The 25,447-nt window shown below is 38.7% G+C and overlaps 4 protein-coding genes across 8 annotated transcripts in view; 3 read left to right on the forward strand and 1 right to left on the reverse strand.

Moving 5' to 3' along the window:
- The first annotated feature begins 1,165 nt into the window (after window positions 1-1,165).
- On the forward strand, window positions 1,166-5,332 carry LOC140364495 (retinol dehydrogenase 11). Its single transcript, XM_072450651.1, has 7 exons — window positions 1,166-1,326; window positions 1,483-1,598; window positions 1,665-1,820; window positions 1,910-2,014; window positions 2,738-2,947; window positions 3,183-3,375; window positions 5,062-5,332. Exons 1-7 carry the CDS (start codon window positions 1,295-1,297, stop codon window positions 5,162-5,164), a joined length of 915 nt encoding a protein of 304 aa, XP_072306752.1. The 5' UTR covers window positions 1,166-1,294; the 3' UTR covers window positions 5,165-5,332.
- A 546-nt stretch (window positions 5,333-5,878) lies between these two features.
- On the forward strand, window positions 5,879-14,796 carry LOC140364496 (retinol dehydrogenase 12). The gene is made up of 7 exons (XM_072450652.1): window positions 5,879-6,001; window positions 8,462-8,577; window positions 11,741-11,896; window positions 11,969-12,073; window positions 13,281-13,490; window positions 13,591-13,783; window positions 14,661-14,796. Exons 1-7 carry the CDS (start codon window positions 5,991-5,993, stop codon window positions 14,761-14,763), a joined length of 894 nt encoding a protein of 297 aa, XP_072306753.1. The 5' UTR covers window positions 5,879-5,990; the 3' UTR covers window positions 14,764-14,796.
- Window positions 14,797-16,305: 1,509 nt separating this feature from the next.
- On the forward strand, window positions 16,306-18,661 carry sec61g (SEC61 translocon subunit gamma). The gene is made up of 4 exons (XM_072450669.1): window positions 16,306-16,451; window positions 16,850-16,955; window positions 17,033-17,135; window positions 18,489-18,661. The coding sequence occupies exons 2-4, from the start codon at window positions 16,862-16,864 to the stop codon at window positions 18,496-18,498; spliced, it is 207 nt and encodes a 68-aa protein (XP_072306770.1). The 5' UTR covers window positions 16,306-16,451; window positions 16,850-16,861; the 3' UTR covers window positions 18,499-18,661.
- The window catches only part of tpk1 (thiamin pyrophosphokinase 1), a 68,245-nt gene continuing 61,453 nt past the window's right edge, over window positions 18,656-25,447 (reverse strand). For 3 of the 5 annotated variants that reach the window (XM_072450664.1, XM_072450662.1, XM_072450663.1), the window contains exon 9: window positions 18,656-18,987. In XM_072450664.1, coding sequence (XP_072306765.1) covers window positions 18,842-18,987 — 146 coding nt within the window. In that variant the 3' untranslated portion in view covers window positions 18,656-18,841. The remainder of the gene's footprint in view (window positions 18,988-25,447) is intronic. The other 2 variants (XR_011927713.1, XR_011927712.1) reach the window with 1 other exon arrangement.

The following is a 25,447-nucleotide window of genomic DNA, read 5'->3' on the forward strand; positions in this document are numbered from 1 at the left end:
TGTCTATGTGTGTGTGTGTGTGTGTGTGTGTCTATGTGTGTGTGTGTGTCTGTGTGTGTGTCTGTGTGTCTATGTGTGTGTGTGTGTGTGTGTGTGTGTCTGTGTGTCTATGTGTGTGTGTGTGTGTGTGTGTGTGTGTGTGTCTGTGTGTCTATGTGTGTGTGTGTGTGTGTGTGTGTCTGTGTGTCTGTGTGTCTATGTGTGTGTGTGTGTGTGTGTGTGTGTGTCTGTGTGTGTGTCTATGTGTGTGTGTGTGTGTGTGTCTGTGTGTGTGTGTGTGTGTGTGTGTGTGTGTCTGTGTGTGTGTGTGTGTGTGTGTGTCTGTCTGTCTGTCTGTACATGTGTGTGTCTCGCATTTGAAAACAGGAAGTTATGACTGGCGTTCACATGGTTTACCTCACACAGAACAGAACCAGGGTAACATTTTGAATCTGTACAAGTATTACTAAATTGGGCTGAAAACTATCAGATTGTTGCTAAAGTGCACCCTCTAGTGGCCCAGATCTGTAATGAAAATAAACAACGTGTCTGTGTATATTTAACTACAATAAAACAGTTGTAACAAAGGTTTCAAATATGTCTCTATAAGTCTTGGATAAGAGTCAAAACATCTTTAGCATAAAAACCTGTTCCAGATGACAACCGTTGTAACCTTTTACACCCAAAGAAATTAGGGTTACCTCTGGAAAGCACCAAAAACTCACAGTAGAGAAGATAACCTTACACGTGGCTCACCTGTCGTCACGGGGTTTGAGTTTCAGCCTCGGCACATCTGCAGCGCACCGTGTAACTGAAGTTAATACGCTTTGCCGTTATATGCACATTTTGCTCTATTAATATATATCAAATACTGGTACTGGTTTATGGGTCACATTACAAAATAAATATTGTGTAAAAAGATATATATATTTGTACACACAAAATGCATGATATTTCCTATTTTAGCCGTCACAGTCCAGAAATGTACCCACTATCACATGTCTTCCTGAAAGTACATGTAAACTACTGTATAATGATTCAGATGCTTCTCTAATTGCTCTGGCTGATACTGTACTTAAAAGCTTCCTTTCAAAGATTACAAGGGGCACTCTGAAAACACTGCTATAATCCATTTGTCACATTTACGTGGTTAAAACAGAGATGAGCTTGTGTCAACTGTTTCCTGCTAACTGTCCCGGTTCATTACGTACTGAAGTCAATGAAGTCTCTGTAATTCTCCTGTGCTGTCTGTTCAGCTTGTGTCATCAGCTTCAGTCTTTAGACAGGCACACCCAGCCGAGGATACTGCAGCTTTATGTCCCCACAAAAAGAGATGGATTTGCTCAGGTATGTCTCATCAATATGTTTCTAACTGCTAAATCAACTACAACTTGAACAAAGTTATTTATTTTAATTATTAGTAGTGGTGTTATGACATAGAATGGAATTTGCAACATTTTCTTTTAACTTTTCTTTTAATTTTTCTTTTAACTTTTCTTTCAGGGCTCTGTTTGTGCCTAAATGGTCTTCAGATGTGCGTCTGGATGGGAAAACAGCCATTGTGACTGGGGCCAACACAGGCATTGGCAAAGAGACAGCCAAAGACCTCGCCAGCAGAGGCAAGTTCAAGAGCAGTAGATTAAAGCCCCAGTATTAAACAGCCATACTAACAGTAATATGTGCAGGAGCCAGGGTGATTATGGCGTGCAGAGACATGGCCAAAGGAGAACAAGCTGCCCGTGACATCCTGAGAGCTGTGAGAGGAGCCAAGGTAGTCGCCAGGCAACTGGATCTGGCTGACACCAAATCCATTTGTCAGTTTGCCGAAACTGTCTATGAAAGTAAGTGGATTATACTCCTATTATAAAGTAACTCCCATTAGAAGGTGTTGCCTGAAGTGACTTGTTTGTGACTTGTACTTTCTCCTCAGCTGAGAAAAGCCTCCACTTCCTGGTTAACAACGCAGGAGTTGCTATTTGCCCTTATGGAAAGACAGCAGATGGACATGAGATGCAATTTGGAGTCAATCATCTAGGTAAAAAGTTTTAAAAAATGTTTGCTTTGATATTATGAAATCTAATGAGGCAGCCGGCATATTATCATATAGTTATAGTTATTTCAAGAATATTGTAATTTAAAAAAAAGTTGCCCTTTTGTGTACAGTTCATGTAGTCTATTCACACTTACAAGAATAAGACAATTATATATATAATATATACCGATAATCTGTTTTCTGGCTAATTCCAAAAAGAATATTCCACACCCTTTATATGTGACTCAAAGTGTCCAAAAATTGTTGTGAGAATGTATCTTAATAACAATGAAAAATATAAACTAGAATTGTAAAAATATGAAGTAATGACATTACTAATCATCCTAAATAGATAAATGAATAATTCTAAATGAACAAATTGTTTATTAAGAATGATTCAGACTTAGTAACTACCTAACCTAACCCTAACTTCTAATTCCTTAATTAACTAGTTACTATCCCTGAATCATGCTTGATAAACTACTTGTTAGTTGGGCTATACAACACCCTTCTCCCTCCTTCTCTCTCTTCCCTTCTCTCTCTTTCTCCCTCTCCTAACAGCTACTTGTTAGTTATGAATTAAGTCTTTGTTCATACTTTATTAAGATGTTGTAAATATAAAGTGGTACAGCATAAGATTAATAAAATGCTGTTTATCCCTAAATAGCCCATGTCTATTGATAGGCCTACAAACGTGCTTTATTATGTATTTCCTCCCAATCTTAGGTCATTTCTTCCTGACGTTCCTGTTACTGGATATGCTGAAGCACTCGGCCCCGTCTCGAGTTATTAATGTCTCATCGGCCGCTCACACCATGGGCAAGATCCAGTTTGACGACCTGGATGGAGAGAAGGACTACCACCCCGTCAGAGCCTACGCACAGAGCAAGCTGGCCAACGTCCTTTTTACCAGGGAGTTGGCCAAAAGGATGGAGGGTGAGAAACAAGTGTGAAGTACTATATGACTGCCTTTGTGCGTGTGCGTGGAAAATGAATCTGAATGTTTTGCCAATGTGACAGTCTCGAGGCTTTACCACGAATGCTCTGAACAAATGTTAATGTGTGTTTGTAAAATGAACTGTTGTCCTCTCTATTCCTTGAAAATGTCAGTTAGAATGACTTAACTATCAAGTACAATCTTAAAATAGCATATAATCAAGTATTTCCTCAGCTTCTGGCGTGGCGGTTTACTCAGTGGACCCAGGAGCAGTGAACACTGAAATCACCAGACACATGCGGCGCCCACTTGTGGACATACTCAAGACTTTAAGTTTTCTGATCAAGTCTCCAGCTGATGGCGCCCTCACCATTATCTACTGCATCTGTAATCCAGAGAGTCAGATGGTCAACGGTGGATATTACAAGTAAGTGCAAAGGGAACCATGTACCATTAAAACATAAATGCTTGTATCAGAGTTAGACATTTGACAATATACAGACGTGACAATGGTTGAACACACACTACACTATTTACACATGCAATAAAATCTACACTCTGCTCACAGCTACAGACACACACAGAGCCAGTACATGATTGGACCTAAAGAGTCTAATGGTTACAACTCTAGAGCTCTTGAGGCGTTCTCTGAGTTCACTTTTAAAGCCTTGGATTGTAGCACATGTCCTTGTAGCGTCAGAAAGAATATTCCACTGTGTCGTGACCTTCACTGAGAAAGATGGCAGCTTAAGCAGAGTGACGAAAAGGAATCAGAAGGAGAGGATATTTTTTGGGATTGCACACAGTGTGACGCACAAAAAGCCACAAAATCTGCCACAAAAACAGCCAGGAGCAGAGCCATTTGCCGGTGCAATTTTGAACACCAGGCACATACACTGGGCTGGGTCATAACCACCGACATTTCCACAAGCAACAAGCCAGAGTACTCTATCCATTCCCAGTTCAGAATAAACTGAACTATCCTAAGAAAAGTAAATGTAGGCGACATTGGCAAACACAGAGGTAAAAAGCTAATATTATAGTATTTATCACTGATCTTACAACACTAAAATAGCCAAAAATATATAATCAATTACAAGTACTGCTTCCAAAATCGTATTTAAAAGTGAATAGTAGCAGCACATCAAAAATACATTAAGTAGTAGTTACATTTTTACTACATGTTAGAAGCATTTTTAGATAATACTTTATTCAAAACAATGAGTCAAAAAGTGAATTTGAAACTGCATATTTTGTTTTAGCTCTGGTCAATCAAAGCAGGCGATGGAGTGCCATGTGTTTGTAGATTTAAAAAGCTGTGGATTGGAACGAATGGTACACAGTAACTTCTATGACTTTAAATTAAACTGCAGTACCACTAAAAAAAATATTTTCAATTACAGTTATTTGAAACTATTTACCTTCCACCCCTGGGTGATGTGCTAGGCTTCTGTGCATGTTAGCATTGCACCACTCTGGTCATTTAAATAACTGTTAAGTAACGCTATACAATTAATCAAATTTTGATCAAGATCAAGAATCAGATATTGCTATTTCTTTAATGAGAGGTCCACAGCCAACCCTCATAAAAGTGTATATCCTCACAAAACAGGATGAACACTTGGCATTTGTTTTAAATAAAAAGACAAAATAAAATGGAATTCAAATTATTAGTCAATATAAAAAAATAAATCCTAAATAATCATCATAATAATCACATCTCCTGTAAAGGGCACTACTCTAACATAGAAAGAAGTATGAAAAAAGAGGAGAGAGCGAAATAATCTGGCTCATATAGACATGAAATGAGAAAAAAACTGGCTTACTATAAAAAAAATAACCTAATTTACTTATATCTTATTCAAATGATTGAAAATTTAAAAATATTCTTGCACAAAGAGGGTCATTGAGCACATGAAAGAGCACGAGACAGTCTTTTTGTGTGTGCGTGCGTGCATGTGCGTGTGTGTGCGTGTGTGTGTGTGTGTGTGTGTGTGTGTGGAGGAGGGAGGTAAGGGTGGGCGATGTACATTGCTGAGGGTCAAACATATAAGTTAAATGGATCTGTACTCACTGCTTTTATTCATGAGTGTGCTTTGTGTCGCCCCTCCAGGGATTGTGCTGGTGCTGAAAGCTGCAGAGCTGGTCAGGACGATGCCACTGCTCTGAAGCTGTGGGCTGTGAGCTGCCACCTGCTGGGCATGCGCTGGAGATAGACACACTCTTCATTTCAAAGTGATCTCTGGAAACAGAATACAAAGCAGGACTGTATTAGCAATAAACGAATCCTAATCCACTTACATTGGTGCTTGTCCTCCACTTACCCTGATGCTTGTGTGCGGCATGTTGGTTTGACTTGAATAAGAGTATATAAAGGAGATTTGAAAGTGAATTTCAGCCTTGCCTGGAGTGTATTCGTTTTGTCAATTACACAATATTTATTTTATATGCTTCTTTATGTATTAATATGACATTTTTCTTGATAGGTCTTTGATTCCTTTCTGTAATCCTGTGCGTAATTCTCTTATTATTACAATATAATAACAATGTACTCGTTTAACTTAAAAAAAAAATCCTGTTTGCAAGAATTAAGCTTATTCTATCAAGTTTATGAAATCCTTTAAACACATAAACATGGGGACGTGTTGCAATGTATCAGTTTTGATATTTCCTGCAGAAGGAAATAGAGGAACCATCTTGATTTGGGCTAAACGCACAAAGATGCTGCGCCAAAGAATCTCCTGCAGTTGCGTTTATCAGATTACGAACTATAGTGTCTTACTTTGGTGCCAGTTCAGCTCGTCCATAAAGAGAAAAACACTCAGCCAATTTACTCCCTCCGCCGGAAACAAGTGGATCAATTACGCGCAAAGTCGAGCGCGATTGGTCCGTGCGTGAAAATTGCGATGGCAAAGGGGCGGGGCCATGGCATCGTTTAATAAAGTCAGTGTTAGAGAGGGACAGGAGAGCTCTCGAGTCCATTTGTGCCCTGAAAGTGGATCCCTGCTGTTCCCGAGAAGTGGCTCTTACTGACGCGTTGCCATGGACTGCAGGTAAGTCTCCAACTCGACCAAACACGGAGAGGCGACAGGCACCAGTGTTTAGCATGCTGGAATTTTAAGGAGCTTTAACTTGCTGCTTGTCTGATGTGCTGAAGCAAAACGGCTGGTGTTGTATTTGTTAACTTTAGGCAAGGCTATTGTGCTTATTTTTTTCTTTATATCAATGTAAATTTAATTTATATATTTTTGTAATATTTTATTGTAATCATTTGGAAGCTGCAGTGTTTCTGTCACAGTATCTTATCCACTATTCATATTTTTGAATACAATTTCTAAAGTACAGATGTGGTTTATTGCCTCTACTGATAAGAAAAAGCACTGGCTAGAGATTAGTTATACACGTAGAATCAGAACCAGAAAAGGTTTACTGCCATTGTCATTGAACACAGTTCAATAATAAAATAAAAATATAGCCGCAAGCGGCAATGATCGGCCCTCGCCACGCCGCCGCCACGCCGCCGCCCACGCCGCAAGAGGAGGGGGCGCTAACGCGCCCCAATTGTCCTTTTATTACATCTACTGCTGAATCTGTGACGCTGTCACATCTTCTCCCCTTTGTTTTACCATCAAAAAGCAATTTTATTTTGAATTCTTGGCAAAATGTGCGCACAGACACCGTGACTCTTAGAATAAAAATGTGGATAACTTTTGATGGTCCACCCCTGAAGATGAGTCTCACCAAATTTCAGGTTAATATGTCTAACGCCCTAAGACGAGTTCGTGAAAGTCTAAAGTGTAAACATGTTCTGGCGATTTCCCCATTGGAATAACATGGAAGGTTTCGGTCATCGCTACGGCAACGCCATAACAATTATGACATGGGTCTCATTGACTTTTTTGATGGGGATGCCAAAATTGAGTTGTGTGTCAAATTTCATATAATTTCGCAAAACTAAATATTTAACCTCCATATAAAATCTGTAGGGGGCGCTGTGGCTCCAAATTAATTTATTTCACTTCAAGTAGGTTTAGGGCAAAGAGTTTAACAACTGATTCTAATTTGACGCAATTCGGACTTTATCTGCGCAAACGGCAGAAATGTTAAATTTGGGAGATTTCTGAAATTCTTGCTACAGTTTGCGGCTTTGCCGCACCGAGACCGTGAGAGGTATCAATGTAATTTGGATAACTTTTGATGTCCCACTCCTCGGTAGCATTTTCACCAAATTTCAGCTTTTTAGGGCCAACGCCCTGGGAGGAGTTTGTAAAAGTACGACGTTTGGAAAAACTCCGAAGTCATGTTTAGCCATTTTTGAAGCAATATGACCGACATTTGGTTGGGCGGACGGCGTTGCCGTAATAATATTTTTTACTTCTCTTGTCACCATCTACCTCTGCGCCAAATTTCATGATTCTACGATCAGATTTTTTTTGGGTCATTTCCCATCTCTCAATGCATTTTTGGTACATTTGGGGGCGCTGACGCGCCAATTTTTTTAATTTTAGAAAAAGGAAATAGCCAGAATGTAGAGAGGCACGATTTTTAGAGGTGTGCTAATTTTTGCGACTTTTCGTCAATGTTCACTGGGTGAAAAATAGGGGGGTTGGTCCCGAGAAGAAGAAGAAGAAAGAAAGAATAATATTCCGATGCGAAAACAATGTTTCCCATTTTTCAAATATCATAAACTATACATTTTCGGAAAGCGCTCGCGCTTTCCTACCTCATGGTGTGGGTCCCTGGTCACTGACGGGCACTTTCGATAATTTTGAGTGGGCTCCGCCCACTTTGTGTTTTTGGCCCTCTATACAGTAATAATGTTCAATTTTTGCATTACATGCTTATATGCACGGAACATGCAAGAGATGGGGAACGTATTCGTGAGCTACTTAGCGCAAATGAGTGCTTTATAAGGGGATGACGACCGGTCGTCATCCCAATTTAAAGTGCTTGTTTAGTGCGCACTTTTGCACGGGCTTCGCCCGTTTACAACGGTAATGTTCCATTTTCCTACTACTAATTAGTATGCACGGGGCGTGCATGAGTGAAGGAGTGCGTTAGTGAGTGTTTGGAAGTGGGCGAGCGCTTTGCGCTCGATTTCGTGCGCACTTTCGCAGCCGTGCTTCGCACGGCCTTACGAGATTAATAGGTCTCTCGCCAGCTTGTGGCGCTCGGGCCTAATAATTATTCACGATGATTCTTCAATCATAAAGTATCACTTGTTTTACCTATTGTGTGTTCAGCTTGTATTTTATTGTTATTATGGAGGCTGAACTTAGATCTGAGACAACCAGAGTAAACATTGAGGGTTTTAATGTCAATAACTACATAACATTTTGTAGGATAGTTAATACCCTAAAAATCATATATTTGTTTGCAACAATTTGATGATGATGATTATTTATTTATTTTTACCTGGTACAAAAAGTATTTTTTTGATAGTTTTGCTATCTTACTTCTTCAGAAAAAAATTAAACTAATTACATTTGTGAATATTTTCTTGCGTGTTTTAGGAGCATGTGCTGTAATCGCTGGTCCTGTGATGAGAGGCTGGAGGGAAAGACTGTCATCATCACAGGTGCCAACACGGGAATCGGGAAAGAAACTGCCAGAGACTTGGCGAGGCGAGGTATTGGACGGGCTTGTCACTCCAGCTGAGATAAACAATCTATTTCTAGCTCAGAGATATTGACTTTTGCACCCTGGCTTCCTTCTTGTTCACAAACTTCTCCACCAAATCCCTTTCTTTACTTAAGAACTAGAACTAGTTTCTTGAATGCTCGGCTGGATTAAAAGCTACACAGCGTGACCTATGCTTTCAGACCTCCAACAAAACAGAATTCTTGGCTTAACTCATGTCAGTAATTCCTTGTTTCAATCACCCAGTAAGTTAAGTACATTAGAGTCGTCAAAAGTATAAAATATCAGATACTTGTTGAAATTGAAATCTAGTATCGATCTCACATACTCATTTGATCGAGTATCAATACTAAAAAATATTACCACAACATGACATGGGACATTTTCTGAACAGTTTTAGAATCATCTTGAGCTTTGCCAGAACTAGTATAAACCCCCATGGTGACATAAAGAAAGTACTATTATTTTGTGTTGAAAATATCCTCAGTATTGAAATCGACTTTAAAGTATCGTGACAGTATACATATGTACATGGCATGAAAGGTATTATGTCAGATGCCCTGAAATGAAGCAACCCTATCAATATGGCATTGAAATTGTGAGTTTACCTATTTTAATGGCAAAAATTATTCATCCCGAATACTTTGATTAATTGCTGAATGGTTTGTGTACAAATGTTTAATCCTGATGCTAAATTGAAAAAACGTATTTATTTTTACTATTAGTTGAACATAATATGGTTTATGCCTTGAAATATGACAAAAATCTGAACTAAATCTTTAGGTATTTTAAATGTCTAAAAGAAAGTAATCACATTATTATTATTATTATAATTATTTTGATTATTTGCAGAATGGTGCTTGGCAAATTGGCAAAAAGCTGTACATTTCATTTTAGTTTTAGCTGAACATTTTGGCTTTTCACTCGGCAAATTCCATTGTGTGTTGGCGTATAGACAGGAAGGGTGAAATGGGTGAAACGGCTCATTTGATGACAGTGATGGTCATGGTAGACAGACGAAGCATCAAGGGGACAGACAGAGAGGCCATTGTGCATTCTACTCCCCTCTCCAGCCACAGGGGCCACGCAGACAAGGCTGGGCGCATGAAAACTGTTTATACAATTCAGTGTGTGCATCGGTCTGAAAAGCACAGCACGGCACCCCAAATGCCTCCTACGCAAAATATGACTTTCAAAAGCACAAGGCGAAAAGTGTAACGCCGTATTTCAAAAAGTATATAACAAACTGCTATGAATCCAAGACCATGATTACCGGTAATTTGTATCATTGTAATTTGTATCATTGTAATTTGTATCATTGTAATTTGTATCATTGTAATTTGTATCATTGTAATTTGTATCATTGTAATTTGTATCCTTGTAATTCATAATCATAGCTTTTTCTAATTCAAGAGTTTTCAATCTCAGCCTCAAATAGAAACTTTTATATTCATTTGCAATTGATTTGTAGCAATTCTAGTTGTGTTTACCATTGAAGTGAGGTCCTCTAAAGTCTTGTATTATGTATAGAAACTGGTCCTCAGATAGAAACACAGCAAAACACCTGAAATGCCTCCTACGCAAAATATGAAGACTTTCAGTAGTGCGAGAGGAAAGGTGTTATGTTCTCCCATATTTTTTTCTTAATCTAATAAACAAATATCAAACCAAGCCAATGATTTATTATCGCTGGAAGGGAAATAATAACACTGCTATCTCTATGTTGACTTATTGTATCACATTTTGGTAATGGGTTCTTGCAATAACATGATGACAGCATAATTAGATTTGCAAGGATTCATTAGACAGCTCCATTGCTCAGGGTGAGGAAAGTTACCGGGGGAAATCAAATGTAATCGGAGCAATCATTCGTCTTGTGAAAATAGGAGTTTTTATTTTGTCATGGGCACTCGGCATCAAAAACAAACTTGAAGGGCAGATCTTACCGACTAGCACTATGTGAAAAGGCTTAAGCCGCTGTTGGGATTGCACTTGTACTGCATGTTTAGCGAGACCTTCTGCCTGTGTCAATGGTTCTTTACTATGCAATTTAAATGAAGCAAGTTGTCATTTTGAAGGAATGCGTAAACACTTGGACTTTTCTCTTGTGTGAAGAGCACAAAAAAAAGACAGAGGGATACAGACCATTCTTTGAGGGGGCGATGGGGCATTGTGCAGGGGAAGTTGTCATCCCATTCTAATAGGCTCATTAGGTTATAATTTGCGTGGGAGAACACATTTCTGTGGAACTTGTCTGTTTGTGGGGTAAAAAAAGGGTGGTTGACTGGTTATGTAATGGCATTCGTCTGTTTGCTGGAACAATGATAGAGAATATAGCGTCTGTTGTTATTTACAAGTTTAGAAAAGTTTGATAAGTCCTTGTGAGGGATGTAGTGGTTTAAATGATTGCACATATTATGCAGTTGCTTGCACGTCAGGGTTTGCCATGGTTTAACAGTTTCTCCAAATGTCTATACCCTCTTTCTTCCTCTTTAATGTTAAAGATATTAACATCATATTATTATTATTTTTATTTATTGTTTTAATCATTATTATGGGTTTTAACAGGGACAATCTGATTTAACTGACCTTAACCTTAATTGCTGCTTAGCTTTAACTTTAAACATAACCCCGACCTTAACCCATTTCCTAACTTTAAAGCATTTTTATGACGATTTTTATCTCAGGGAGACTTTTTTCCCACAAAAAGGAAGCATGTCCCCACAAAGTGACTTGTATTCAAATTTTAGTCCGCACATTGTGATAAATACCTGTCGGACACTAGATCCTGTTGAAATTTGAGCAGCGCAGGAATGACAAGAGGGCCCCAAAATGACAGATGACCCAAATCAGACCCATCCTGTGATTAGTAAACTGACACGGGTAATAAGGCTGAAGAGTTTTGCCTGAGGACACATTGACAGTCTGCATAGGGTCACAGCAACAATCGATTCATTAACCCCTGGATGGTGAAACCTCTGCTCAACTTCCTGCCCTTCTGCCACCTCCAGCACAGCAGTCAACTTGTTCTTTTTTGTGTCAGTTCCAAGCACAGTTAAATCACAGTTGCATCACAAAATGAAACATTGCCTACCCACGCTTGGAACCACGATTAATAGTCCATTATTTACTTGCCGTGATGTTTTTTGCAGGTGCTCGCATCGTCATGGCGTGCAGAGACTTGGAGAGGGCTGAGGAGGCCAAACAGGACATTTCAGAAGACACCGGGAATGAGAATCTAATCATCAGAAAACTGGACCTGTCCGACACAAAGTCTATCAGAGCATTTGCTGAACTGATCATGAAAGGTAAAGCACACAAACTATTGCAAACTACCAAGGCATGTCAGTGTTGGTATACATTGTATTATTTGTTTTTAGAGGAAAAAAAGGTCAATATTCTCATAAATAATGCCGGCATCATGATGTGTCCCTACTCCAAGACTGCAGATGGCTTTGAACTGCAAATTGGAGTCAATCATTTGGGTAAGTTTGATGTATTTCACTCTTCCCAAGCTATTAAAAAGTCATATTAAGAAGAATTCAGTTGCAATTAATCTGATTTAATGGTTGGTTAGAAGAGAATGTTCCAATATTTTCTAAGTTTCTAAAAAGAGTAAACCAGTGCTGCTTCTTCAAGCTGTCAGTGAATTTCCTGGAGACTGTTGACTGCAGTGCTATTTTTGTCTCTGCAATAGAAGTGAGAACAGCTTGTTATCCACACATGCTCAATATTCAAATTTATCGTTGTCATACTGGACCTGGGCTGTGATTGACGGTATTTATTTTAGTTTTCACCCATGTTTTGTTTTTTTGGAACAAAACAGGAACCTAAGAACAATAGAGGGACATCTTAAGCTTTAAAACTTCCTATGGATATATGGGACCCCTGCCTGGACCCATTTTGTACTTCCTGTTTTACTGCATCCATGGAATTGACATAGGATTTCCTTTAAGCTAGTTCAGTTTTGTTTTTTTGTACTGACCTGTTGTGTTTCTGTCCAATGTAGTTAAAGCTGGGGGATTGGACACAAATGAATCACAGATAATTTCCTCATATTGATTGACCACAATAATTTACATTTCAGTGTTATTTTATCTTATTTAAAACAAATGGTTCAGTGTCATTCCCTGAATAGTTAAATGTCTACCTCCAAAGTCAAACCACAAGTTTTTAATGACAGATTAGCTGAAGAGTTCATAAAAATGCCAAACTTGACAGCACATTTACACATTAGGGATGTCAAAAAAAAATAGATTCCCACATACTAATTGATACTAAAACTAGTTTATTTTAAAATGGTCTTGCACGCTACAAGAACCAGTGTAAGACCACATGGTAACATTTAAGAAATCACTGTTGTTATGTGATTAAAATGACATTATTGTTGTGGTATTTGAATCAATATAGAGTATCAAGCCTTTTCCTTAGTATTGGAATCGAGTGATAACATAATACACAGTAGTAAGAGTTCTTTATTGTCCAATTGGGCTTATCCAAATAATGTATGATGGTGAAGGTGAGGAAGTAGAGAGCAGTCAGCTTGGTCCACTTGTAAAGGAGAAGTTGTAAGTCCTCTGCAGATAAGGAAGATGCAAATCAAGCATGAACAATATGTGCTTTGACCTGTAAAGTAATGTTATGTATACTGTATGACATGTGGAAATAATAATGTGAAATGTGTGTTCCCAGGCCACTTCCTGTTGACTTACCTCCTTCTGGACCTTATCAAGCGCTCTGCTCCTTCTCGGATTGTCGTGGTGGCCTCTGTGGCTCACACATGGACTGGACTTCGACTTGATGACATAAACAGCGAGAGGAGTTATGATACTATGAAAGCCTACGGGCAGAGCAAATTGGCTAATGTTCTCTTTGCCCGCTCTTTAGCCAAAAGATTACAAGGTTGGCACGAAGCTGTAAAAACATGGAAAAGTAACTAATAGGGTTATGCTTGTTTGATGCACCATATGTGGGATGATAATGTTATTCCCTGTTTGTTCAGGCACAGGAGTGAGTGTGTTTTCTCTGCACCCGGGGGTGGTACAGTCGGACCTGTGGAGGCACCAGCACCAGTGTATTCAGGTGGCAGTGAAGATCTTCAGGATATTCACAAAGACAACAGTGGAAGGAGCACAAACAACTATTTATTGTGCAGTTGAGCCTGGCCTGGAGAGTCAGAGTGGAGGCTATTTCAGGTATACTACTGGCTCCTTAATGACTATGGTTCCTCACGATTCAATACGATACACAATATTTGGCTCACGATACTGATAATATGTTAAAGTGATACTGAGATGATCAACATAAGTTACATAAATCTATGATATATCACATTTTACATTTTACAACAATATCTCTGTTAAACCACTATATGCCTAATTTGTCTGAAATAATCAAAACAGTGAATATGTCAACTGTAATGTAATGTAAACTATTACAGATTGGTTTTAGATATAAACCAAATAAGAAGAGAATTGTTAGTGCTGTCACAGCCTAAATTACTGAACAACACCAAAGATTTCGATCAATACTGTCTCACCAAGTAAAATGTCACATTATAGCTGTAATTCCTACTTCACTCCTTCTAAAAGATCTTGTACCTAAGGGTGGGCAACATTGGCAAAAATTAACATCTTGATATTTTATTGGAGTGTCCTGATAACAATAATATGTGAATCCTACAGAAATGTGTTTAAACACGACTTTAAACACATCAGTTTAAGTATTAGACACATTTTAAATGTAAAATGAATCACAAAAGTTCAGAAATATAACGTTATGCCCTTTTTTCATTTTTAATCAGCTTTTTTGTGCATAATGTGCATTAATTACACGCACATCTCACAAATGTCAAGCAAAAAAGTGGAAATTACATAGGTGGAAATTTAAACAACTCCTAGTGAAGCTCCTCTTCCAGGTTTACAGTCAATAAAAAAATGCTTTCATTAGCTGCTGACTGTTTGTTTCATCTGCCTTTATTATATTTTGTGTTGGTGGCTAAACTAATTTCACGCTGCCACACAAAAGAAAAAAATCTTAAAATCAAAATCACATGGGTTTGTTTGTGTTCAGTGACTGTGCTGCCACAAGATGCTCCAGAGCTGCCTCCAATGATGAGTCTGCCCAGAAACTGTGGGAGATCAGCTGCAACCTGCTCGGCATCACGTGGGACTGAATGGAAGAGGAACAATCAAAATACATGTCTACAGAATTCAAATAGCACTTATCAGCACTTTTACTAAGCTTTAGATCAGTAGTTGTACCGCCAGTAAAATCACTTGTAGATTTGCTTTACATAAACTTGCCAGTATTTGACAGATATTGCCTTTTTGCATGTCAAAAGTTGTATTTTATTATTAACAGATGCAGACTTAATAAGAGTAATGTATTTGCTGTTGATATAATGTGTGTAGTAAAAAAAAAAAAAAATTAAGCCAATACAGACAAATACAATCTACATGTCTTAATATTATGCAGTATGTACATAATGTAAGTAAACTGATTTTGTATTATTATGTATTTTCACCTTTATTTGACCAGGCTGGAATATTTTCACAATAATCTTGCTGCCTTTCAAAGAACCACACAAAGCAAACATTAAAAGAATGTGTTATTTAGAAGCTATGTATTAATCTAAATCACGGGGAGGGTAAGGAGCTGAAGAATGTGGTGTAGGCCCAGTGCAGTCATACCCAACCTTTTATATTCCTCAAGCCCCCACGTTTTGTCTCATGCAGAAGTGGAGTACTGGTGATTCTTTAAGTTTACTTGGGGTGTACCATTCTTTCACTATATTTGCTTATTTTATTGATGTGCATATCAATTAAATAATCCTACAAAACATTCTTAAAGATGTAAAATGTCCTACAAAGAACACTTTATATTTCAATTGCACCTTCTGCTTCAATCTGAGTTCATTACACATAACCCCAGCACCAAGTACCAGTGCTCATGTACCCTAAGAGTCCCTATATGTACCCCAAGTTGGTACTGGCCTTCTACAGCAGGGCTCTCCAATTTTTTTTTCACTGAGGGCCGCATTTTAAAACTTATATGGAGCAGAGGGCCACAAACAAGCTGACCAGGTCGAATTTGTCAAATGACAACGTGAATTATTTGAAATTTTGCATTTGACATTGTTTAGATGAGCCTCCACACCTTTTAACAAGACTTGGAACATTAATATTAGGTTGGTACAACATCAAAATACTTGACTTTTTCCAATTTTACAGTAATAAGTACTACTTTTTGTTGTTTGGACCAACAAACTGGTGGGCCAACAAAAATTTTACTGAGGGTCGCAATTGGCCCCGGAGCCACAGGTTGGACATGCCTGATCTAAATGCTACTACAGAAATGGTTCGTTTTCTTTTAGATAGGCTGTGCTTGACCTGACTCTACCACGTGACAACAGTGCATGGCAAACAAATGTATGTTTATTCATTATTTTTATTCAAGCCCTGAAGAAATCACCTGGTTGGTAGTAAAACATCAGCATTTAGATGAAGTAAGTCCGGCGGTTCTAGTTTTAGTCTTTTTGTTTTGTTTTATTGTTCTTGTTTTTTGCCTGGATGTCCAAAAATATTGTATTTAGATATTTTTTATTATCATTTACTTATTTTTATTCAACGTTTTCTTTGTACAATCGCATCCAAATCCTACAACCAAACTAGTCGGACTCCAGTCGGTAGATGGCAGTGTGGAGCCCGACACGTTATTTACGTCAAGAGCAAGAATCTGACGCATGCGCAGCGTAAGCGGGCGTAAGGCTACGTCAGCTCTTCTTTTACCAACAGAGCTGCTGCTACGACGTGGCCTTCACTTCTCTGCCGTCTCTCCTTCAAACTAGCCTCCCTAAAACAGGTAAGGACTGACTTTCTTTTACTCTTAGTGGATGTTAAACGCCCTTGACCACGACCAAGCACGTAACTCATCTTGAAAGTATTTGCTAGTAGTTTTTGTTAGAGATATGTTGATTTTCACGTACAGAACTCGGCCTGTAATCGTTCACTAAGTCCAAAGCGATGAAACGTCATAATCTTGTGTTTTGTCAGAAAGCCTAACTTAATGAATCTGTTTTAGTTTAGATGTATGAGCAGGAAATCATGAAACTCTTAAAAACATTCCCTTTTTGTAATGTATGTTTGATTTTGATTTTTTTTTCTCATCATCTTGATGCCATAAGTCGACGTCAGCACTTGCCTTCGGTATCTTTAACTGTGATAAACACTGATTTATAACTTTGTTTTTTTCTTTTGCAGAAATTAATCACAATGGATCAAGTAATGCAGTTTGTTGAGCCCAGCCGGCAATTCGTTAAAGATTCAATCAGGCTTGTGAAACGATGCACAAAGCCTGACAGAAAAGGTAAGTGTATTATTGTTGTCCATTATTGTCCTAAAATTATATTGACACTAACTTAAAACATTCCTTGTTTTTGACAGAATTTCAGAAAATCGCAATGGCCACAGCAATCGGATTTGCCATCATGGGTTTCATCGGATTCTTCGTGAAACTCATCCACATTCCCATCAACAACATCATCGTGTAAGTGTAACACTAGTTTTGGGTGTGTATTCGTGGTGGTGTGTTACTTGTAAGACATCGGTCGTGGGTTCAAAAGAATCACCAGGAGAAGGACGGCACCTCAGGAAAGCGTTTTAATTGTGCTCCAAGCCCCCTCCAAACACTGTTTTTTTTATTTTTTATATTAACCCACATGACGACCTCACAAGCAATATTATGTCCCACATGGTTCCATCCAAATAGCCTATCACAATGGCATGACGGCATACAAATCGGTGAACAAAAATATCAATCCTCTAAAACTTCCCTCTATTTAAATTATATGTCCTTTCATATTAAGTTCCCAGGAAACAAATGTATCAGCCCTCTTACAGTAGTTTGAACTGATGATGTAGAGTGGTGGATATCAAGCTGTTCACACCTCTTAACCTGGATTTGTGTTTTCAAGTTCAACCAGGTCTAGACTAAATCAGGTCTAAAGCAAGACTAAAGCAGGATAAACTAGGACTAAATAGTTATTAAAGGCGTAAACTGGGTGTAAACAAAGTCTAAAATGGGATTAGTTTTTCTTTTTACATTGCAAATTATGATTTATTCTGAGCTTTTAACTGTTTTAACATGTGTTCCTTCACCTTTTGGTTACTCAAAGTTGTATTTTGATCGATTCGAACATGTTTGCGTAATCCTGCATTGTGCTATATTGCTTTTCACATTCCCCCCGTCTCCGCCCACATCATTGCACTTATTTGCAATTTTCAACAAAGGGGGAAAAAAGGTAACTTCAATTCTGCAGTCATTAAGTCAGTTTGATAAATATTGAGGTTTACAACAAAATGTAAAACAATGATTCACGCATGAGATTGTTTAAAGATCCCATATTTTGGTATATTTCCCGTATCTTTTTAAAAATTATATATTTTGTGGCCCTTAGGCTTTCTTGACAGGAAAGGAGTGAAATGGGGAATGAGAGAGAAGGGAGGACATGCAATAAATTGTTGGATTGAACTCCCGCTATAATTCGGTTTCATAGTCTACCCTAAGGACATTTATGATTATTTTGTGTTTATTTGACTCAATTTACCTACCCAGAAATGAAAACATGTCCACTCGTTCTGCTTCTTTCGCGCGTCTCTGGGTGCAGTTGTTGGCCCTAAAAGCTAATAAACGTGTGGATGATAGGAACAAAAGCTATGGTTTTGAGGTACAACTAACATTAATATGGGACCCTTTTTTTGTAACGAAAATTATCGCCATAATCTTTTTTTTGATTGGATACAGTAACCTACAGAGTGCGTAGTTCACATACCGTTTGATAAACTAGTGTATAAGAATATTTTATGCAATACTAAATTGACAGTTTCTTTTCTCTTGTAGTGGTGGTTAAACCCAGGACTCTAAACTTCAGGACCACGAGATGACAAGAACTATGAGAAACGACGAGTGTTATTTGGCTGCTGTGGGTGGGAGATAAAGGGGAGACAATTTTTCCATTTTTTTTTTTTGAACAACATTTTTATTCTGTTGTGTAAATAAATCATTAAATATCACTTTCTCTGCTTATTTACTCTATGAACAAGGCACAACTTGTGGCATTTTAATACAGTCTTAAAAACATACAAGTTTGTCATTCAAGATTTTCCATGTTTAAAAAAACGACAGGATTTCTGTTAATGTTTCAGGCAACTCAGGCGTTTTAAGGCATGCTGAGAAATTAATATACATTAGTTTCAGTGTACACTTTTGCAGATGCCCATGCTCCACAGTAGAGGCTGATCAGTGGTGATGGTCACAGGGTTTCTTGGCTTTCCTGGAGGCGTTGGTTCATACGTGTTGGATGTGCTCACCAGCTTCCCAAACTGCAGAACCAGATTATCTGCAAATAAAAATTAAACATTAATTTTGCAATGTGATGCTAAAATACTAGTAGCAAAGAGGCCATTTGTTTTTGTGTGCATGCATAACATCTAGCAAACGCCTTTAAGTTAATGGAGTTGGACAAGGTGCATCTTGAGTGAGATTCTGACCAAGCAAGGTTGTTTGAGGGTACACAGGGTTCACAGCAATAACCATACACATTGAGAGGCCATTATGCAAAAGCCACTGAGCACTCCACATTTGAGGTTAGTGAGGTGCAGAAAATGCCCTTATAAAAAGATAAAATGTTTCTCTTTTTAAAGGCACAGCCGTCTCTGACAGATAAGGTGACCACTGAGCAGGAGTGAAGCAGCCTTTTATGTAGCATCTTAAAAAGGACAAAATATGAGTCAACAAATTCTCTGTGGAATAGAGATTAAAGCATTGCAAAAACCATTGATTTGAGCATATTCTTTATTTCGGCACATTCTGCAAGAGACGCCAGTATGACAAGTCAAATTATGTGATAAGAGTGACCTCATGTGGGCAAAGCAATTATTACCCACAATTTAAGGCCAACCATATGAACAGCCACTACACTTGTGATCCTATGGTGTATTTTAGCTAGCATAATGTTTGCCTTATGAAATGTAAGCATAAAGTGGTAAGGATTCGGATGTGTGGAAAAATGTGTTTCTTTGCAACATGGAAATGATATCTTATGAAAAGTAGGGCATAAAGAAACCTTTAGGAGAGGTAGTAAGATAATAAATGCTGGCCTATACAACTGAATAAGAAAACAAAAAAGCCCCCATCTATATACTTCTACTGTAATTCCTCCTTTGCCAAATGAATGAAAACTGAAGGCTGTTGGGGCCGGACTGAAGGACAGCACAGAAGCACTCATCGTGGCTGCACAGGAACAGGCCCTGAGCACCAGAGCAATAGAGGCCCAGATCTACCACACAAGGCAAGACCGCACATAACTGCAGGGTGCAAGATGCTGGCAGGGAAAGCCTACACGGAGCGCCATAACCAAGAGGCTGGCATAGTGTACAGCAGGGGTGTCTAAACTTTTTTTCCCAGAGGGCCTTTTGAAACTTGTATGGAGCAGAGGGCCATAGACAACCAGACAATGAAGTGAACCATTCCAAATGTTGCATTTGACATAATTTCGATGAGCTTCCACACCTTTAATAAGACTTGGAAAATTAATATTAGGTTGGTATAGCATTTTTGTTGTTGTATTTTTCCAATTTTAGAGTCAAAAATACTGAGAAGGAAGCCGGAGGGCCAAAGAAAATTGGTCTGAGGGCTGCATTTGGCCCCCAGGCCACAGTTTGGACACCCCTGGTGTACAGGAACATCTGTGTGGAATATGGACTGGAAACCCCAAAGACAAAGTGGGAAACCCCTCCAAAGGTGGTAGAGAACGACCGAGCCCAAGATCCTTTGGGACTTCCAGATTGACAGAATGGCAATCGTAAACCAACCAGACATTGTGGTGATGAATAAACAGCAGAGGAAAGACGTGGTTGACGTGGCAATACAAAGTGATGGCAACAACAGGAAAAAGGAACTTGAGAAACTAGAGAAATATCAAGGGCTCAAAGAAGAGCTGGAGACGGCGTGGAAGGTGAAAGCAAAAGTGGTGCCAGTGGTCATCGGAGCACTCGGGGCAGTGACCCCCAAACTGGAGGAGTGACTACAGCAGATAACATCAGACATTTCAGTTCAGAAACGTGCAGTGCTAAGAACAGCAAAGATACAAGACAAGAGAGTAAAAAGACAAAATAAAAAGGAAATAAAGCAGAAAATAAAAATGTCAATCAAGTCCCCCTCATGTATCTGTCCCAGTGTCTGGTACATTTGTGCATATTTAAAATCATATAAGTATATGTTTTTCCATTTTGTAAACATCTGATGTTATTTCAGTCCAGTCCTTGACTGTTGGCTTTGTTCCTGTCGTCCATCTCTTATAAGATAAGATATTCCTTTATTGTCCCACATGGGGAAATTTCATTGGTGCAACGCAGGTAGATACAGAGGTAGATACAGAAGAACAGATCACTTATAGGAAGTATGAAAAACACTTTCAGTAGAAGATCTCCTATAAATAAATAAAAACTCCCATAGACAAATAAATAAATACATAAATACCATTGCATGTGATCCCGACAGTAATTGCACATGAATATGTGTCACGACAGCACATAGATTGCACATGAATTTCACAGCAATTGCACATTCGACAGAATTGCACATCAGTATTAGGCAGTTTCATGAGTTCCTCCTTTGTGTAAACGCGGTACGGCGCCGGCCGGGGGGCGGGGCCGTTGCCGGGGGGCGGGGCCGGAGCCGGGGGACTCAGAGCCAAGACACATCGCAACGACACGACGAAAACACTCAATCCAGCCGAATAAAGTCAAAACAAGTTAATTTAAAGCGATTCCAGTGCGTGTCCCGATCGTTCGTGAAGTTCCTCTTTCATATAAACGTGTATATAAACGTGTACCGACGACACGCCGTACTTTAGCGCGGCCGGAGGGCGCGGGGGAGGGGGGGGCTGGTGGGCTCGCTCGGAGCTAGCTCACGTCACAACAACACAACGAACGCAACGAAAAACGCTCAAATTCAGCCGAAAAAAGTCAAAAACAGTTGAATTAAAAAACTATTCCAGCGCGTGTCCCTATCGTACAGTAAAATAGAAAAAATATACTAACTATATTTACAAAATATAGGAGATAAAGCACAATAAGTGTGAGAGAGAAGAGAGAGCGTTTACACCGGGCTGCCAGCTGTACCAGCGCCTTATGACGAAATTATGTCTCTCTCTCGTATGTTCCTCAGGTATCCATCTATTATTTCCATTGTTGGAGTTTTACATCCAATATACATTGTAATGCATGCTATATCCATGTGAAAAACAGTCTGCAGTGCATCATTAATCTAATATTTATGAACATTGGGGCAGTCCCAACACATAGTGATGAGCCTAGTATTTCCCGGTGAATAATGTGCATTAAATTTGTTATGTTTATTCCTATCTATAAATGTGGGTGCCAAGACAACTGTGGATAGTCTTTAGTAAAGCACACACCAACGCCGATATAATTTATATCAATCTACAGAACTGAGCACCAAGGCAACTGTAATTATTATTAGTGAAAGTGCATTACAACCAGTAAGCTTGATACAGATTAGGTAATTGACATTTTAATAGGTAGAAAAGATAGAAAGTCAATGAGCTGCATGAAAAATAGCTTAATTTCGATATGCTGTTGCTGACATAGATTCAGAAGCAATAAATATGCTAATTTTACACATGGTTCTAATGCACAAAAGTTCTTACATTTTTTAACAGAATATTTCACACTATTACATCAATCCAAATCTCAATGAAACTTAAAATTGCATGGTTTACGGACTTTTAAAAAGAAGAATTTATAATGAGATTTGCATTACCACATTTTATGAATATGCAATAAAGGCATCATATGGCCTTTCATTTTATAAAGTGAACACAAAGGAACAAAGGTGAGAAAGAACAAACCGTATCATTTGTCCACAGGCAACGGCAAGCACATCAAACAAGGACAAAAAAAACTCTGTAAATCTTCAAAGACGGCCAAAACAAGCATAGCATTAGAGCAGCTTGACACAGTCTAGAGAGAAAATAGGCCTTATGTGAAGTGGACTTAATAATGGAGCTGAGGCAATATCCACTGTGTTGTTGGGCAATGGAAATGGGGACTGGCGGTTTTAAAGTGCTGGTTTAAAGATCCTGCTCTCAGTAGGGTTCAGGAGCTTTTTCGACAGGTACAAAGCAGGTGCAAATACCCATATATAAGTGTAACTCAATGGTTGCTACTTTATAGTTGGAGTTTCAAGCGGCGATATGGCGTTATGAAATCAAAGTGTGTTTTAATGATAGTCTGGCAGTCTGAGATTATTATAACTTGATTTGATTGATTGAGTGCTCTCTATTTAACGCAACTCTATTTTATTATGCCTGAAAGGTTACAGTATTTCATTAAACGTATCGGTCATGCATGCATTTGTATGATTAAGTATTATTTGTGCTTCAAAAATACTTGAAAAACATGCATTCGTAATTGTGAATGGGGCCTTTCCATATATATAACCTCTAACTTGTCTCCATGGAAATAGAAACACTTAATGCCATTCTGTGGAACAATCTAGGCAAAGCAATATAACTATTTCCATAAAGACAAGCAGATGGCCTACGATTGCGAACATTTTCCTTCTTCTTGTCAGTCAACAAACAACAACAACAACAACAACAACAACAACAAAATCTTCCCTTTGAGCCAAATAAAAGTACTTTTTGTGCTGATTTGAAGTAAACTTTTTTTTTGGTAACATAGGAGAAATGTTATTGCAAAGCAGGGCCAAATGCCAACAATACCAAACACTTATGATATAATATACATGAGCCGTATGTTTAAATGTTGTGCTGAAAGCTGTTCAGATGTTCAGAGTTGCATACTGTATTGAAGCCTGTGTTAAGAAGATAGTCTGGGATAGAGATGTTGACCTTTTCATGCCATCGAGCCATAAAATAAAGTTTGATAATGTTAAAGGGCAGCCGTTTCAAATGACATAGATACGATGAAGATGAAATATGCTATTTGAGGAAATGTCAGATTGTAATATCAGTCTTAAAGTTTCCAATAAAAAGAAAAGATTAGGTCAAATGATTCCAATAATTGAAAGTATGTTATAATTCAAACATCACAAACAACAGCGGAACAAGAGGTAAGTTATTAAATATTAGAACATGAAGTAATAAAAATGTCCACTAGGGGAACCACAGCACCACAATATGAGCATGGCAGAGGATGCTTAGCAAGACAGACAGTCCATTTACTAAAACACATTACCCTGCTGCCGCTCTCACGCACACACTGACCACGCCTGGGTTCAAACTCTTTACCAGGCACAAAGGGCTTTCAGATGGCTTCATTAGTAATCCCCTCCTCAAAGCTGATACAGATCAATAACGACCCCCCAGTGCTGAGGGGGACCGAAATGCACGTCACACCCTCCAGTGATAACAATGGAGATGTTTGCAGCCTGTAATTGCATTTCCAGCGCCACAGCCCAGAGGTTACCATCAGCTTTAAGTAGAGCGTATTTACACAACAAATTACCCAAGAGGGATGGCAGTGGTGGCGGCGGAAGTGGGCACGGGGAGAGGAGTTAGGAGAGAGGAGGCTAGTGGACAGGTAGAGAAGGGAATTATGGGTATCTAGGGTCATTTTCAAAAGGGAAGAGGGCCACTGTTGTGCAGCTATATTTGCTTCTCAATAGGTTTTTGTAAACACTTTCTCCAAGGGCATGTTAGAGGGGTTTTGGCATTCGAGGAGTGTTCTTAAACATAAAAAACAGTGGAGCAGATGTGAAGTATTTTTAACTGGAACGGCTGCCGTGAAAATTTGTGTGAAGGATTCTTCTCCATAACACAGGGTTAGGGAGTGTTTTATGTAAATACACAGATCAAAGATGTAAACTAAATAAACAAATTACTTTGATTCTTGTGGGTACACACTGGAAAAATCATTTACACCTGAACTAGAACTTAGCTTGAGTCCAATCTTTTTATTCTTATTCTGTAAACTAGAGCATATTTCCAAGCTTGAACCAGTGCCTTGGCAGAGGTCATGTCTCCAAGTCCATCCCGTGCAGCTACAGATGGTTTCAAGTTACTACATTTGGAATAGAGAAGTGGAGAGGATGAATTTCCCCATGGATATGAATAAAAAAGTATATCTTACATCTTTGGAAATACAGCTGTTGAACTTAAACCAAATCGACATGCAAATCGCTGCACACACAAGCAAATGATTGGCAGTGTCGACCCTATAAGGCAAAAAGCCTGAAGGAAAAAAGATAGTAACTACACAGACAAGTGAAATCTGCTAATTAGTATGAAGTGATTATACTGCATGGGTACACTCCAGTGCTCCAGTTCAGAGCAGTAACAACTCTCATCACGCAGCACAGTTGAGTGAGAAAATTATTTCCTATAAATCATGTTTGTCCAGCATTGAGCTGTCCAATTACTAAAGCAATATGATTGCATTAAAGTCTTCAGTTCTCATTGGCTTTTGGGAAGTCTACAAATGACTGCATTAAGCCAGTATGACTCATTATAAAAGACATCCCAGTTCATAATATCACTGTAAAGCATAATTTCTAAATCAAATTACAAAACAGCCTTGGTTGTTGTGGGCTTTTATGGTTTGTTGTACAAGAAAGTGAAGTGGTAAAATCCTTCCAATTTACCTGTAATAAATAAAACTAGAGTGGCTCTAAAGTGCTGTAAACGTGGACTCTCAATATTATTCTCAAGTGACTGCAATATGTCTGCGTCCTTCGCCATCTCCAGGACATCCGCCGTATATTTAAGGCTATTTATTGGCCTTGACATCCACCAAGGCGCGCTGTAGACACGT

Source organism: Eucyclogobius newberryi, unplaced genomic scaffold, assembly GCF_026437365.1.
Source record: "Eucyclogobius newberryi isolate DKJ021-1_F unplaced genomic scaffold, fEucNew1.0.hap1 SCAF_18, whole genome shotgun sequence".
NCBI lineage: Eukaryota > Metazoa > Chordata > Actinopteri > Gobiiformes > Gobiidae > Eucyclogobius > Eucyclogobius newberryi.

Excerpts from the sequence above, each read along its gene's own strand:
- LOC140364495 (XM_072450651.1), top strand. The coding sequence starts at position 1,295 with ATGTCCCCACAAAAAGAGATGGATTTGCTCAG. Across the intron at positions 1,599-1,664 it reads CAAAGACCTCGCCAGCAGAG|GAGCCAGGGTGATTATGGCG; the intron begins GCAAGTTCAAGA and ends TAATATGTGCAG. Across the intron at positions 2,948-3,182 it reads GTTGGCCAAAAGGATGGAGG|CTTCTGGCGTGGCGGTTTAC; the intron begins GTGAGAAACAAG and ends GTATTTCCTCAG.
- LOC140364496 (XM_072450652.1), top strand. Across the intron at positions 8,578-11,740 it reads CAGAGACTTGGCGAGGCGAG|GTGCTCGCATCGTCATGGCG; the intron begins GTATTGGACGGG and ends TGTTTTTTGCAG. Across the intron at positions 13,491-13,590 it reads TTTAGCCAAAAGATTACAAG|GCACAGGAGTGAGTGTGTTT; the intron begins GTTGGCACGAAG and ends CTGTTTGTTCAG.
- sec61g (XM_072450669.1), top strand. The coding sequence starts at position 16,862 with ATGGATCAAGTAATGCAGTTTGTTGAGCCCAGCCGGCAATTCGTTAAA. Across the intron at positions 16,956-17,032 it reads CACAAAGCCTGACAGAAAAG|AATTTCAGAAAATCGCAATG; the intron begins GTAAGTGTATTA and ends TGTTTTTGACAG.